Source organism: Neophocaena asiaeorientalis, unplaced genomic scaffold, assembly GCF_003031525.2.
Source record: "Neophocaena asiaeorientalis asiaeorientalis breed wild unplaced genomic scaffold, Neophocaena_asiaeorientalis_V1.1 scaffold264, whole genome shotgun sequence".
In the NCBI taxonomy this organism is placed as follows: Eukaryota; Metazoa; Chordata; class Mammalia; order Artiodactyla; family Phocoenidae; genus Neophocaena; species Neophocaena asiaeorientalis.
Genome location: NW_020185332.1, coordinates 40,722 through 57,497, shown reverse-complemented (window position 1 = coordinate 57,497; position 16,776 = coordinate 40,722). Strand labels below are relative to the sequence as shown.

Genomic DNA, 16,776 nt, shown 5'->3' with positions numbered 1-16,776 from the left:
CACAAATAGAAAAATGCTTAAGGAAAAAAAAAGCCGAGGTTCTTGTTTTAAATCCCAGATGGCCAGTCCATAATAACTTATGGTGGCATGTACACAGGTCACTTTAGATAGAATGCAATTTTTATTACACTATTAGCTCATGATCACTCTTCTTAAAATGGGCCTTTAGTAGATACCACTGGACACTTTAATCTCACATCTCCCCTAGAAGGGGCCAATACCCCCAGATAGCTGAGATCTTGAAAACATGACTTGATATTATACATTTAGATGGTGGATTCTAAAAGAGTGAGTTTGACAAACTCTTAGATTATTTGCTGTTTATGCCTTATCCAATAAAGGAAGGCTTCCCCACCCCCACCCCCCAAAAAAAACCAACAAAATCATAAAAATACACATAAGCAGACTTTATAAATTAAATCACATTTTAATCACCTGGCTTTGTTTAATCCACAAAATCAAGTTCACAGCTTTTTCTAGTTTGTTTTCCCTAACCACGTGACCTAACGTATTTTCTGAAACCTTTCATGTTTTAAGAAAAATATGTTCCACCTTTCATCTTGCAACCCCAGGGCCAGCTTCCCTTATATTCCCAGTCAATGGCTGATGCAGTTACCTCAAAGAAACACTGATGGAATGATGGTAAACTACAGTCTCAAAGACCTTCAGAATAGTGAAAAGAAAAAAGAAAAGAAAGAAAAAGAAAAAAGTATCAGGCAAAGATAGCCTCCAATGTTCCCTGGAATGGCTCCAATCACTGAAACCTTCCCTCCTGCAGTCACCCTGGCCCGGAACCTGGAGCATTCCAGTCATTCTGCCATCTTTCAGGTTCTGCAGTGCTTAGAAGGTGTTGCACAAAGGTGTCTGAAACTTGTTTCTGCTGGTGACCTAAGAGGTTCCTACCCACACTAGGCCAGCAGCAGTTCTCAGGCCATGTGCCCTGAGCCAGTTTAGAGCCATGGCAGTGACTACCACAGTAAAGGCTCATGACATGCATTACAAAGTGCCTACGAAAACAGAAATAAGGATTACATTTGCTCTATTTCCCACTCTTCCTCTAGAAACTTTCCCCTTGGTGATCAGTTCCCCTAGAGCTGACCCACCCAGCCCTGGAAGTAACACAAGGTACTCAGGGATTCACTGCCTAACATTTCATATCCTTTCCCACCACGCCCACTCCTTAGTGTTACTATTTTGGCAGTGATCTCTGGCTTTCAGAAAGAAAAGGAAACTTGCCTTGTTTTGAGGGTATGAGTTGTGACAACACAGCTCTGCCATCTCAAGTAGCGAACTCTAAGAAAGAAAACTTTCTCCACGGTAACACTAATACAAAAGTCTCAGGATATGATCATACTGTTTCAGTGGCCTATAGAGGGAATTCCTTAAGCTTCTCTCTCTTACACACGCATACCGACAGACCCACAACTTGGTAGAGGAGGGTTTATTTTATCCCTACCAGAGTGGGAAACCCTTGCAGCATTTACTACAGTCTAAAAATTCACAATGTTTCTCAATACTTTCCAGCATGAACTCAGATACTGTATTTCAAATGAAATGCCCAGATGCATTTTTTTTTTTTTTTTTTAGCTAGAGACTAACCTGAGGGGCAGTGGCTTTGGCACATAGCCTATAGTACAGCACAGATTAAATCTTTCCTCCCATCAAAAGTATCAAACCTCAGAGCAGCAAGTTCCTTGACAGAAAGAATCCAGAACCCAGGAAAGGTGGCACAAGCTCCCGATCTGCAGTGATCAAGTGTTAACGCGGGGAACGCTGCTTAGAAGACTGACTAGGAATGGCTTGGTGGTTCTTCGCCTTCAACTTGGTCATATCACACAGGCCTTTGAGCCTCATCCTACCCCTGTTCCTAGAGCAAAAAAGTGTATTTGAGAATTCCTCACTCCTTATTGTCATTCTCACTCCCCCACGATATTCTGAGGGAGGAGAGATTCCTGCTTTACCCCCTACTAAAAACTAAAATTCACGGGAGCCTATAAACAAGTCAGGCGGCCAACATGATGATGGGGAGCTCAGCAAAAGATGACTGGGTTGAGTAGGGAAGTATCTCAGGTAGAGGGAGCTAGGGTCTTTGGTAGTCAAGCCCTAGCATGAATAATTTAGTGTTCTTCATCAGATGAAAGGCCTTCAATTTCATCTCTGTCTCCCCCAATTGCCATCCAGAAAGCTTTGGCCACCTGTGGAGAGAAGCAAGCAACAAACTGTAGGCAACAACTGAATTTCAGCTCGTTTCATATGTTATACACAGAACTGATTAAGACTTAAAATTCTACACCCTGCCCTCCAGCGCTCTGACAACATCTATCAAAACCCCCTGAACACCCTGACCCATGACTTCTACTCCTAGACTTTTTACTGAGGATATAATCAGAGCTGTTTACACAGGTGATGTATAAGGATACACACAGCTTCACTACAGAAGAAAAAAAAAGGCACATGACCTAAATGTCCAAAAGGGAAACTGGATAAATAAATTATGACACATTCATACAATGGAATACCATAAACCATATACATTTCCTGCCAAGAACGTGTTGTGTTGGTAATAACCAAACCAAACCAAACCAAACCAAATAACTAAGCGTTTTCCAGCCTAACAGCTAAGAAGGCAAACATCCTGAGTCTCAATGTTCCACGTCACTCAACATACATTGGAAAATCTTGGTTTGACTGCAGCAACTATGTTACTACTGGGTAAATATTCAATTAGTTATAAGTTAATATCCAACAAAAAGTTCACAGGAAGATACTTTAGAAGTAAACAAGTGTGATATACCATTCTTATAGCACTGGACCTGCTGTAGGTACTCAATAAATACCTGACTGATTTTCTCACCTTTTCTGCATGCAACTTTCTTTGCTCGTGAGGAAGCGTCGCAGCCTTGTCTAGGGGGAAAATATATCTTAAGAAATTCATCTAATAGCACAGGACAATCTGGAATGCAGGGATGTTCTAACACTAGAAGATGGGAAATGGGTTTCACAGACACATTTATGGTGTAGTCATTATAGCTGTTAGGAAGTTTAAGTCTTCCAAATTTTCCAGATGAGAATGATGTGAGTAAATTGGTAGGGATCTTACTGATTCCATGTTAATGAGACACACTGAAAGAAACAGAGACAGGCAAAAGAAGGGAAAGTAAGAGGAAAAAGAATGAAGAAAGAGGAAAATTTTCCCAAGGAAATTTTTACTAACAGAGGATGGCACAGTCCTCCAGTACCCAAGTTTCTCAGATGAGGCCAGAGCATGGAATGCAATCAGCAGTTACAAAGTAAAATCCTACTATATAAAATAGAAGAGCATCAATATGGGAATCTGTTAGACACAATGGATCCGATTACCTTTCATTTCTTTTAACTTTGAAAATAGTCTTTCAAAATTCTCCAAATCTCCTCCACCTGTAGTAAGACTGGCTAGTTCTTGAATATCCAGGTCTAACGTGGGATCTGAAATAAGGATTCGCCACACATTATTTATGTACGTGCTAAATACACAGAATCCAAAAGCAATCAATCTGGCTTTGATGAAAGTTACCACTGAGTGCGTGCCCACTGGGGACCAGCTGTACAGCTCATAGTGCTGCACCCTGCTTGGCTGGTAGTGGGCCCTCACAAATGAAGAGTAACTCATTTTATCCGTAAAACACTGTAACGAGGCAAGGAATTCTGTTTCCACTTTTCTAGAGAAAACTAGAGCTCAGAGATCAAGTGACCTTGCTCAAGGTCACAGCTAATAAGTGTGACCTTGGATTCAGACTTACATGTTTCCAATTCTAAAGGTCATGCCCTGCACTAAGGTCCACAGATTCAATAAATGCCTGAAATTTATACCATATTTTACTGGTCAACAAATATTTTCACATCTGTTATTGACAACCATATAAGGTGGTTAGGACAGATACCACTGTCCACAATTTACACATGAAGCAAGCTGAATTTGCTAAATTCAGCTAAAATTACAGCCATTCAGAGGTAGAGCCAATTTAAATTCCTTTTTCTTACCACAAATCCTTTACTATTTCTACCTCGGCATGTGGCTTCTTTATCAAACTTAGTTTTTAATCAGAATTTTCACTCAGCCTCCATTCCAGGCCAGTCACCTCTAGGATGTCTTCCCTGACCGTCCCAGCTCACAGGTCTCCTTCCTTAGGATTTGTCCCACACTTAGTGTTTATAGAGCTGTCTTGGCACTGGCATACACTACTCTGTATGCTAGCATCTGTCTACTGTTACTATAACAAATACTACAGTAAGAGAGAGTTTGCTTTGTCCCCACCACTGAGTGCGTTAACTTATACGATTCCATTTCATTTTTGCAACAGCGATGTGAGGAAAGATGTCACCCCTATTTTATAGAAGGGGAAACTAAGGCCCACGGATGCTAAATAACTTACTCAAGGTCATCTCACTACTAGTGGTAGAGCCATGATCTGAACCCAGTTGTCCAGGATTCCAAGCCCATGACTTTACCCATTACATTACATTACAAGGCCTGTCTCTGCATTTTTAGACTATAAGCTCCTTGAACACAAGGATGATAATTCTTTACATATACTACAATGCCATACAGATAATTTGATGTTAAAGATGCATTTGGTTAATAAATTTGCTTTAGTTCAATGGGCATGCCATGGTGGCAGATGGTATATAGGGCTAGAGATAAAAAATTTGTGATTAATCTGTATACATGATACCGGAACTGTGGATGTGGACAGAATCACTTCATGCTTAAATACAGGTTTGGAAGAGGAGTTTAGATGGAACATTGAGGAATGGCGATACTTAAAGGCTGGGTAAAGGAGTGTAATCTTCCAAAGCAAGAGAAGGAATCATCAGAGAGGTAGGAAGAACATCAGGAGATGTGTTGGGTGAGTCAAGAGAAGATAATGTTTCAGAAAGGGACTGATTCATAATACTGAATGCCGCCAAGAGGTCAAGATGGGGACTGGAGGACATCTATTAGATTGAGTGGCATGGAAGTCGTTGGTGAGCTGTTTTCATGGAAAATGGGAGCAAGAGCTAGATGGCAATGAACTGAGGAATGGAAATAAGTAAAGAGAGGAGGGAGATGTGGGGTTGAGGAAGTGTTTTACTTTTGTTTGGTTGGTTTTGTCTTTTTAAAGAATTTTGAAATAACTGTAGTCTTACAAAAAAGTTGCAAAAATGGTACAGAGCCTTCCGATATGCCCTTCCCCCACCCTCCCTCAGTGTTAACATCTTATATAACCATGGTACTATTATAAACATCACAAAGTTAATAATGGAACAATGCTACTGACTAAACTACAGACTTCATTCAACCTTCATCAGTTTTTCCACTAATATCCTTTTTTCTGTTCCAGGATCCAATTCAGGATTCTACACAGAATTTAGTGGTCAAATCTCCTTAGTCTTCTCCAATTTGTGACAGTTCCTAAGTCCTGCCTGGTCTTTCATGATTTTGACACTTCTAAAGAGTACTGGCCAGTTAGTTTGTATAATATCCCTCAATTTGGGTTTGTCTGATGTTTTCTTATTATTAGATTGAGGTTACGGACCTTTGGCAGGAACACCACAGAAGTGAGTGCCCTTTCAGTGCATCATTTTGGAGGGAGATGATGTCAATATGTCCTGTTACTGGTGATGTAACCTTCATCACTTAAAGTGGTATCTGCCAGGTTTTTCCAGTATAAAGTTACTATTTTCCCCTTTGTAATAAATAACTTGGGAAAGATACTTTTTGACTATGGAAATGTCGTGTTTCTTCTTAAACTTTCATCTACTAATTTCACCATTCATCAGTGGATCTTGCCTGCGACAACTATTACTGTGGTGTGTGGCTAAGGGTAATTTTCTATTTCCCTCACAATGTCTACATGTATTAATTGGAATTCTTCTGTAAGGAGGAGCAGCCTTTTCTTTTCCAGTTATGCATTTATTCAATTATTTATTTAAATTAGTATGGATTCATGGATATTTATTTTATTCTATGGGTTACAGCCCAATACTATGTTAATTTACTTTGCTGGTCAAATTGTTCCAGCTTTAGCCATTGGAAGCTCTTGCAGGTTGGTTCCTGTGCCCTTTCAACATGCCCCCATTCTTTTCTTGAGCACTTCTTTACTTTCTGGCACCATGATGCTCCACGTTCATCCTACATTTTTCCTGCCCCAGCCCTGAATCAACCACTTCTCCAAGTAGCCCTGGTACCTTTTCTTGGAGAATAGTATTTAGAAACCAAGATCTAAGTACTAAATATGTCCACTGCTATTACTGTTGCTTCTAGGTCCTCCCAGTGGACAGAGCTAGGAAATATATATATGTATTTACACATGCATACACATATCTATATTTATTTCTCTACTGCTCTAACTATATTTTAAAACCCAAGAGTTCATACTGATACCTTCAATTCTAGTTCAGTACCAAAGGGTTCATCCCAGCCTTCCCCTTTCCTTATTTGTAACTTCTTTCTCTGACAGTGAGAAACCTAGCTCTCATTATCTATGCTATATTTTCTTATTCTTTCAACTGTAATATATATAAAATATATTACATATAAATATTCAGAATTTCAAACCCACACCCCTGTAAGAATCAAATTTATTAAACAGAGTGCAGGATTTCTGTTCATTTCTTTTTGGTTTTGGCCTCATGGTATCCAGTCGGAATACCATTTTCCCAAATTCTTTAAGTTAGTTATTTTCCCCACCTCCTTCAGTGTGGTCAATGGTTTGTTTTCATGGCAGAGATTTTTAGCAGGTTTAGAAGCTAATATGAAGGGTTCAACGGAGAGGATGAGGTTGAATAAACTAGAGAGAAATTATACACCAATTTTTCCTTCTTAATATGTTTCTATAACCAATCATTTAAGTTTTCTACATGGATTATCTTACAAACAGAAAAAAAAAAGCTTTTAAAACTTATTACTGCACATGGGCCCTCTGTGGCATAAAAAGAAGTAGTGACTTCAGTAGCTCCCTGACAAAAGAACGTTTATAGTTAACTACACTCCTTGGCTTTCTGGATTTGGGGCAGCAAACTGGATTCCAGTTTCAGCTCTAGGACCTTCTTGTTAGGTGCCCTTGGACAAGTTATTAAACTGCTCTGGGCCTCATCTTCATCTCTGTAAAATAACTTCTCTGCCAAACTTCATTACCAAATGAGAATGTGGACATAAAAGAATTTTAAAAAGATATGGGAGGGCTTATAAAGCTGTATTATTCTTGTTACCATCAATTCTGACTACTGTGAAATACTATGAAAAAACTGTGTAATATGGAGATATAAAGCTGTTTCACCACCTGGTTCTGTCTGTTCTAGCTAAGATGATCGTAATCACGATCCTGCTGACAGAATCAGCAGGACAATGGTGCCCACAATTTGTAATGTATTTACTCTCCCTCCTTTTTCTGACAGCCGTCCACAAGGCTAACATTCATTTGGGGTGCACTATCAACTTCCTTCCCTCGTCCTCATTTAAAGTCAATTTCCCCTTGGATGATTTATACCCCGATACATGGGCTACTGCAAGTTCCACAGAGCTGTCACTTAGCAGCCAGAGAGGTGCTTACCCGCGATGCTATCGACCTGAGTGTCTGTTGTATTAGATGCACCACCTCGATTATCCAAGAGGGGTTCAGTCCTCTCTGCTGCTGGCAACTGGGGCTGCTGGTGAGGAAAATACACACAAGTAACAATTTAACAGGAGGTTGCTTCCGAACTAAATCCAAAAAGGCTCACACTTCCACCCACTGGTTAGCTTTGGAGAAGCAGTAATAGGAGCAAGACACAAAGAGAGATGGAAGAAGGATCAAGGTCACATTAAACAAAAGGGTAAAAATTCACTAATTCAGCAGTGTTTCTCCTCAAGGAAAAATTAAAAAGTATTATGATTTTGCTATTGACTATTAAAATATACTGTTTGCTTTAAGATCATGTTTTATTCAAAATCTGAAAATGTATAAGATCCTATCATAAACAGCTCAGAGACTGAGGAAGAAGGTCCCAGAAAGACAATGTGGCACTACGTAATGTGTTCGTGGTTCCAACCTGCCAACCAAGGCAGACCTGGACCAAAGTCCTTAAGGACAGAGGGCTGAAATCAGCCTATTTAAGCTCATCAAGGGCAAGGACCTTGCCTCAGATTGTACAGGACACAGGAAGTACTTAAAAAGAACCATTAATTTTATTTTATATTTAAAGATTTTGGGGCAACTTTATGCCTAAAGGAAATCCTAGCACATTTTTAAAAGCACTCTAGCAAAAACACATGGAACAGCCCAAATTGCAAACATCTTGAAAGGGCTTACTGCTTTAATGCTGAACTAGCCTGCCCTTAACGGCTAGCAGGCATAAAGAGGGCTGTTTTAGGTTCTCCTTTTATCTATTGCTAATATTCTCTGCCACTTCTTAAATGGAAAGGAGAAAATGATGAATGGTGTAAAGATTCATAATGACGAGTAGAAATTAAAGCCAAAGAGAAAACATCCAGGAAAAATCTCTACCTCTGAGTGGCAGGTCTCTGCTGATCCAGTGCTATGGTTTGCTCCAGCCAATGAGCTGAGAAGGTTAAAGCCTTGGTTCCTATCTGAAAAGAAAAAATACAATCACTGAAATTTTTAATTTACATTTAAAACTGTTAAAATGACTGTGATGATGAAATAATAGTTATTTCCTCATTATAAAAGTTCTAACTATAAAAAACAGTTGCTATCAATTACAAAACTCTAAATTCCAGGTAACTTTAAATCACATAGTATTAATCCAGGTCAAATATATGGCAGGGCCATTACAACAAACAAAAGGCCATTCAGTAGTTCTGTTTGCAAAGATTAACAGAACTGATGTTTTAATAGTTACTATGAACTAATACTTCAGTGCTTTAAACAATTAAAAAACATTAAAAAGAATCAATACCAAGGCATTATTATCAGGTGAAATGAACATTCACGCTTTCCTGAAATAAAGCTCTGTTTATGCACTTAAGGTTCCCAATACTTCTGATATTTATATTTATAATGGAGGGCAAATCTAGAGCAAAATATCAGAACCCAGTCCTGATCTGACAGCGTTCCCCAGAATCACCTGGACGCTTATTAAAATTACCCAGTATTCAAGGACCCAACTTCAGACTGAGGCGTCATCTATGGAACAGAGGCCAAGGAATTTGAACTTTTAGCAAGTACTCCAGGAGCGTCCTTAGGATCAGGAAAATTGGAAAAAAAACAAAAACCAAACAACAACAAAAAAACACTGCCTGAGAGTAGAATGTGAAACCCACAATTCAAGTCTAGTGGTACAGAAGTCAAAGAACTGCTCTCTCAGGAAGACAACTTCTTCCCACCTTGCCTTTCCTCTCCCTATAGCTTCCCTGGACCCATTCTCATCTGTCTTCAAAACAACCTACAGACCTCCTAGGTCCTCTCCCTTGCCAGGTGAAATCTGTTGTCAGATAGTCACACAAAGTATCACAGAAGGATAACCAATTGCAGAAGATAACCTCTTCTTCCCTTTCACTTGGGGAGATTTGCCTTTTAAACCGGGAGGAAGCCCGACTGTGGCATGTGGGGTCTGGGCCTGCAGCTTTTCCCAGGCTGACCTCTCACCAGGTGGGCAGTCGCCTACCTACTGCACGTGGCTATCTACCAGAGTCAGCACCTGTGCTCTAAGGCTACAAAGGCACTGGGCGGTACCAAGAGCCTGCTGCTGCCCTGCTGCTTTTCCTGCTCCACAACCAAAGGCACACATGTACTCCTGGAGCCCCCTATCACTCCTTCAGCCAACCTGTCCAGTCTGTGAGGAACTCTCCAGCCCCAATGCCTGGATGCACCCCATCCAAGAACCAGGGGCTGTTTTATCAGGTAGGCCATGGAGGCTCAGAAGCTGAGAGAAGCAGATCCATGTGACGTCCCACACTGATGGTTTCACAGAGCCTGGGGTGTTTATTCAAACATCAACATAATTCTTTCTTGTGGCCAATGTGCTATAGACTCTAACGCAGTTGCATGCACTTATACAATACTCAGGGCTTTTACATGTCATGAGGATACATGAGAGCTCTTATAAAATACTTTGGGCTCTTTGTACAAAGGGCATTATTTGAGTAAGAGAGTACTGATGCAAGAGAGCCCTCACTTCTATTACTGGAAATAACTTGGACTGTGGGTAATTTTCAAATCAGTTCACAAATCTCTCTCCATATTCCAATTCCATGGCTTATGTTTTTCCTTTGTTGGGCATTACCTAAACTTGGCAGGCCAAACTGCAATCCCTGAAGAATAATACAATACAATGTCAGTTTAGACACGTTATTAGACCAAAATGGTCTATTTAAAATGCCTCATTATTTACAGTGGCTGCCTCCAAGAAGGGGATCTGGGATGGACAGGAGTGAGAGGGAGCTGAACTAGTAACCGTATACCATAAACCTTTGTGTACCTTTTGATTTTTGTTCCATAATCATGTGTTTCCTCCATATTCATGTGTTTGCCTATTTAAAGAGATTTTTAAACGTTTAATGATTAAATGCTATGTGTATTTTACCACAATAAAAAAAAACCCTGAATGTCTCAATTCTAATAATGAATAAAATTATGGAAAAGTCCAAATAGTGGGAAGAAGACTGGGCTAGTGGTCAGAAAACCTGGATTCCACTCCTGGCTCTGCCCACCTTTATGACCTTGGATAAGTCAATCAATCTTTCTGTGCCTCAATCCTCTGATCTGTAAAAAGAAGAGGGTTGCTAGACATGGTTGTTAAGGTCCTTTCTGCTTTAGATATTTGTGATTTTATAAAGTAAAATGGCATTCTTTAGCTTGATAGTTAGCTCTGAATTAGGTATTTTAAATTACTTAATAGAAAAAAAAGAACCTTAAATGCCAGAATCCTTTTAAGGTCCACAGATGACTATGAGTTTATAATCAGGTTTCAGGTTAATGAAAGCTGGAAGAACTTTTGCTCAGTATTTTCTTATAAACAATGGAGAATTTAGTCAGCTAATGTGAGTTCACTCTGTTCCACTGCTTATATATATATTATGACAGACTCTACGTCCATTCACCTCACTACAAATAACTCAGTTGCGTTTCTTTTTATCGCTGAGTAATATTCCATTGTATATATGTGCCACATCTTCTTCATCCATTCATCTGTCGATGGACACTTAGGTCGCTTCCATGTCCCGGCTATTGTAAATAGAGCTGCAATGAACACTGTGGTACATGACTCTTTTTGACCACTGCTTATATTTTAGGGAAGTTAGAGACACATAAATTTTCACAATTAGAAAAGCAATTCATTTTTGTTTATCTAAAGCAGATTGCTCGCACATTAATGTTGCTAAGAAAAACCTGGATGTTTTATACACCTACGGTTTTAAAGAAACTCTCCATTCTCCCTAGTTCAATGTTTAGCAAAATTCTGCCCATGTGCACCCACTGTAACACTATTGTCCTCACAGAAAAGAATTACCTGAATATTTTCTTGTTTGCCAGATTTTCCTCCCCAGGATTCAGGGCATGGAAATGTCATCCCCATTAAGAAGGATTTATTCTTTTAGCAGATAGTTGTTGAAACTGGCTTTAGCATCTCTGGTTTTATTGATACCTCAAAATACTACACTAGGAAGGAATAAATTAATCTACCTACTCAGCTGATTCTTCTGGAACTTCAGAGCCACAGAAAGGAGAAGTTGTTAAGTGATGTAAAATAAGTTATTCTAGAAGGAATAGTAAGTATACTAAACTCTGGTTCTAAAAACACTAATTCAGTACCGGTCATTTGCATAAAATTCTTCCAGGAAGTGTCAGAAACAAAACCATAGCCTCTAGAATAAAGGTTAGCAATGGGAAATTCTCAAGCCTTGTGGAGGAGCTTTTATTTTATTTTTCAATAGGAAGTTTCAAGAAAACTTGAAATATATGAAATATTTGGTTATCTCTTTACAAATCTAAAGGCACACTTATTTATCTTCTGCTGCAGAGGATTTATTATATTTTTTACAGAGTAAAGTATAACTCGAAGAGATTAGGTTAACTTGTTCAAAGTCACATAGCTAGAACCTGAACGTGAAATCCAGAACTCTCTGATTCTAATTAATTTCCATTAAGCTCACAGGTATCATATAAAGAGCAAAGAGACATTCAATGCTTGATATACAAATACTGAATATGACAACACAAACTTGGATTAAGTGCAAAAAGATATCTTTTTATTCATATAGTTCTCTTTTGTCAGTAATCCTTCATTACTTGCCTGGTTTAGACTGATTTCAACTGAACTAAGATGAACAGCTGAGGACTGAATAATTAATCATATGCCACTTCAATGCCTCTCATTAATTTATCCCAGCCCAGCCCCCATAACTCCTGGAGGCACTGGTCACATAAAACTAGTGGCAGACAGGTGGTTAGGCCCCAGTGTCCCTTCACTGTCCCTCAAGTGTATGTAGACAAGGGTTTCTCAAATTCAGCACTACAGACATTTGAGTGTGTATGGGGATGAGGGGCAAGGGGGCGTCCTGTACATCCCCACCTATACTACCAAATGCCTATAGCACTGCCAATGTCCGCTGGGGAGAGGGGGGCAAAACTGCCCCCAGTTGAGAACCACTGATATAGATCTAATTAGGACAGGAAATTTGGGGCTATAACGCTCAGGTTTTAAGTCATTTCTTGGAAGGATTTTTCAATGGAAAAATAATAAAAGCATTTAAGATTCTACCTTTACCTCCTGTCAGCATTACAAATATCCTCCCCTTACGCTGGGAAACTTCTCTAGATGATTTCAGCTCCCTCAGTGCCATTTGCCTTGTTGTCCTTACTGTGCTAGTATAAATACTTATCTTGAGTCTATCTGCCATCCTAAACTATATTATAAACTCCTTGCAGACAGAGACAGGAGCTAAGGGTTCTTCCACCTTCCTCAGCTCCCAGCACAGTGCTAAGTGTACAGGGGGGATGCTGAGATATCTGCTGACAGCCTGACATGACTGTCAGACAGAGACTGCAAGCATTAGAGAAGGTTGGAAAATAAGCATATTTTATCTCACATTCCACTTCTGTTTGACAAATGGAAATGAAATGTTTTTAAAATCACAAAAGAATTAGAACCAATCTATTCTCTTTTACTAAACTACTGCTTGAAAAAGGTAAAACTTTAAAGTATATTATTAAAAACAGTGCTTCTTTAGGAAAATAGGATTAAGCACTAAATCTGGCTCCATCATTAGCTTTGGATTCAGAAAAGTGAACCTCTGCTCTCCCTCTGACACCTGGGACACGTGCTCACAAGTCAAGAACTGTCTCTGCCAATACTTGAACATATAATGAACTTTCTGGTGACCAGAAAGTAACCAGACTATGTTTTTTTGCCCTTTTTCCTGATTGTAAATGATATGTTCATTGTATAAAATTTGGAAAATAGAGAAAAGTATAAAGAAGAAAACGAAATCACCAAAGATGTCAATTAATACTTTGGTAAATGTCCTCCTATCCTTTTTTTCTGTGCATGCATACACACAAATTCTTAACAAACTGAATTAAAACATCAGAATGAGTACTGTTTTTTACCAAAGTTGTAAAGGAAAGCTTTACATTAATTCCAATAATGGTTCCACTGTAAGTACTATCTCCAGAGCCTGAAGCACCCTCTTGAAAATCCTCAAAGGAATGTTTACAATCAAGTCAAAAACCATTCAGAACCAAGTGTGGGGAATAATGAGAGTGAACGAAACAAAACTTTACCATGAAGAAAAAGATGACTTTTCTTATGTGGTTCATAACCAGCTCTAAAAATAATTCCAAAGAATGACTACCTAAAATGTTTTGCAAGGTGGCCACAGAAGGAGGCCTGCAGTGCCTTCGTGGTGACTAATTTGAAGTGATTCCCCACCATTTGTTTGCCTATGGACAATTTTGTGGGTGATTTTTTAAAAAACAAAGTCTCATTATTTTACCCATACATTTATTGCCTTCCATCTTCTCTAATTTTTCACAATTCCTCCTTCCCTTTCTGCTCTTACAACACACACTCCTCCAAATTATGCACTCTACCTAAAAATGAATATGTATTTACTTATTTTATTTTTGACCACAACATGCACAGTAAGACAACTGACAGAGATTATTCAAATCATTTTTTCAGTTCCACAATATTAGGTGCTAGGATAAAAAAATGGGAACAACTCACTCTGTCTCAAGGAACCCAGTTCTGTAGAATGTAATGTTGATATAATTCTACTCTATCCTAGAGGTAAGGCAACTGGAGTCCAGAGACATGATGCCATTTTCCCAAAATCACCCAGGCAGGAGACTTCCTTGGTGGCACAGTGGTTAAGAATCCGCCTGCCAATGCACGGGACATGGGTTCGAGCCCTGGTCCGGGAAGATCCCACATGTCGCGGAGCAACTAAGCCCGAGCACCACAACTAGAGCCCGCATGCTGCATCTACTGAAGCCCACGCACCTAGAGACCTGTGCTCCGTGACAACAGAAGCCACGGTAATGAGAAGCCCGCATACCTCAATGAAGAGTAGCCCCTGTTTGCCACAACTAGAGAAAGCCTGCGCGCAGCAACGAAGACCCAATGCAGCCAATAAATAAATTTATTAAAAAAAAAAAATCACCCAGGCAGAGACAGACCCCACTAGAACCTTCTTCATTAATCATTCTTCCGTTCACTAATTTGATGTTGTTTTATTTTCTGTGACATTAAATTCAAGTTTTTATTTAACCATTGCTTTTGTTTTTTTGCTCTCTCTTAAAAAAAAATTATATTAAAGGTAGTAGCCATCTACGTTCTCAGGCAAGTAGCCCAGGTATCAGGTAGCCAGACAGACCTTGTGTTTTGGTACTCAATTCTTGACAATGCTCTGTACATCAGTTGCAAAGGATTCCCTAAAATGAAATCTGGGATTTCTGCCATGGTTCTTTGTTACCAAGTACATACTGAGGAACATACATTAACAGATGATCAATTCTTTTCATTTATAATGGGAAGGCATAGAAAACTACCATAAGAAAGAATTGTTTCTACTATTAATTCCACTTAATCCTTACCCACCTGCATCACTGGATATTAAATATTATAATAGATAAACGGAAAGTAAATTGTCAGAACTTTTGAAATCCAATCTCCACAATTACTGCTTACCACTTGGGGATCAATGTCACAACCCTGCAATATTTGATTAGTCTAATCACTCCTTCACTGATTAGAAATACTAAAAGACCACAGAATTTCCCTTCCTGGCCCTTCTCTCAGTGGTGGTATTTGTAAAGAATAAAACCAAAACCAACCAAACAAAAACCCACTGAACACCCAAGAGCCAACTAACCCCCCGTGGTACTCACCAGTGCTCAGGTGACAAAGCCTGGGGTAGGGGCTGGCAGCGTGGGGGTAATGTTAAACTGACACTCTAAAGAAGGAAACAAAGACACTGCATAATGCTACCTTCCTAGGTGAAACAATGAGTGACAACTTCATCTCAAACAAAACAAAACACGTCATCGGACTTCTACTAATCAACTTCTTTTCCTTGATCTTAAAACCAAATCTGAGAGCCACGGAGGAGAGCGCAGCAGCAGGGGTGTGGAGTGCAAAGCAGAGAGATTCCCACACAGAGGATCGGTGCCGACCAGCACTCACCAGCCCAAGCGGGCGGTGACCCCGCCGGAGCGGGCGGGGTCTGGGAGCTGAGGCTCCGGCTTCGGAGCTTAGATCCCAGGGAGAGGACTGGGGTTAGAGGCGTGAACACAGCCTGAAGGGGTTAGTGCACCACGGCTAGCCAGGAGGGGGTCCGGGAAAAGTCTAGAGCTGCCAAAGAGACAACGAGACTTTTTCTTGCCTCTTTGTTTCCTCGAGGGAGGTGCTCGAGGAGAAGGGATTAAGAGCGGATTAAGAGCGCTGCTTAAAGGAGATAACAGAGACGGCTCGAGCCGCCCGGACCCCAGAGACGGCATGGGACGCTAAGGTTGCTGCTGCCGCCACCAAGAAGCCTGTGTGCAAGCACAGGTCACTAGCCACACCTCCCCTCCTGGGAGCCTGTGCAGCCCGCCACTGCCAGGGTCCCGTGATCCAGGGACAACTCCCCCGGGAGAACACACGGCGCGCCTCTGGCTGGCGAAACATCATGCCGGCCTCTGCCGCCGCAGGCTCGCCTCGCACTCCGTACCCCTTCCTCCCCCGGCCTGAGTGAGCCAGAGGCCCCAAATCAGAGGCTCCTTTAACCCCGTCCTGTATGAGTGAAGAACAGTTGCCCTCAGGCGAGCTACATGCAGAGGCGGGGCCAACCCAAAGCTGAACCCCAGGAGCTGTGCGAACAAAGAAGACAAAGGGAAATTTCTCCCAGTAGCCTCAGAAGCAGCGGGTTAAAGCTCCACAATCAACTTGGTACCCTGCATCTGTGGAATACCTGAATAGACAACGAATCATCCCAAATTGAGGAGGTGGACTTTGGGAGCAAGATAGATTATTTTTTCCTCTTTTCCTCTTTTTGTGAGTATGTATGTGCTTCTGTGTGAGATTTTGTCTGTATAGCTTTTCTTTCACCATTTGTCCTAGGGTTCTGTCCGTCTGTTTTTTGTTTTTACTTTAAAAAATTTGTTTCTTAATAATTATTTTTTATTTTAATTATGCCAAACAACAAGCAAGACAGGAACACAACCACACCCATTAGCAGAGAGGCTGCCTAAAATCATAATAAGGCCACAGACACCCAAAAACACACAGGCACTAGTCCCCTCCACCAGGAAACCTACATAACCGACTGAACCAACC

General features: G+C 40.4%; 1 protein-coding gene across 1 annotated transcript in view; it reads right to left on the bottom strand.

Annotated features, from left to right (window-relative positions):
* Positions 1 to 407: 407 nt before the first annotated feature.
* Positions 408 to 16,776, bottom strand: part of AAGAB (alpha and gamma adaptin binding protein) — a gene marked incomplete at its 5' end in the record, with an annotated part of 48,059 nt that continues 31,690 nt past the window's right edge. Inside the window, 5 exons of the mRNA XM_024735138.1 lie at positions 408 to 2,195; positions 2,855 to 2,904; positions 3,361 to 3,465; positions 7,572 to 7,668; positions 8,505 to 8,587. Of these exons, the coding sequence (XP_024590906.1) occupies positions 2,118 to 2,195; positions 2,855 to 2,904; positions 3,361 to 3,465; positions 7,572 to 7,668; positions 8,505 to 8,587 (413 nt within the window). The remainder of the gene's footprint in view (positions 2,196 to 2,854; positions 2,905 to 3,360; positions 3,466 to 7,571; positions 7,669 to 8,504; positions 8,588 to 16,776) is intronic.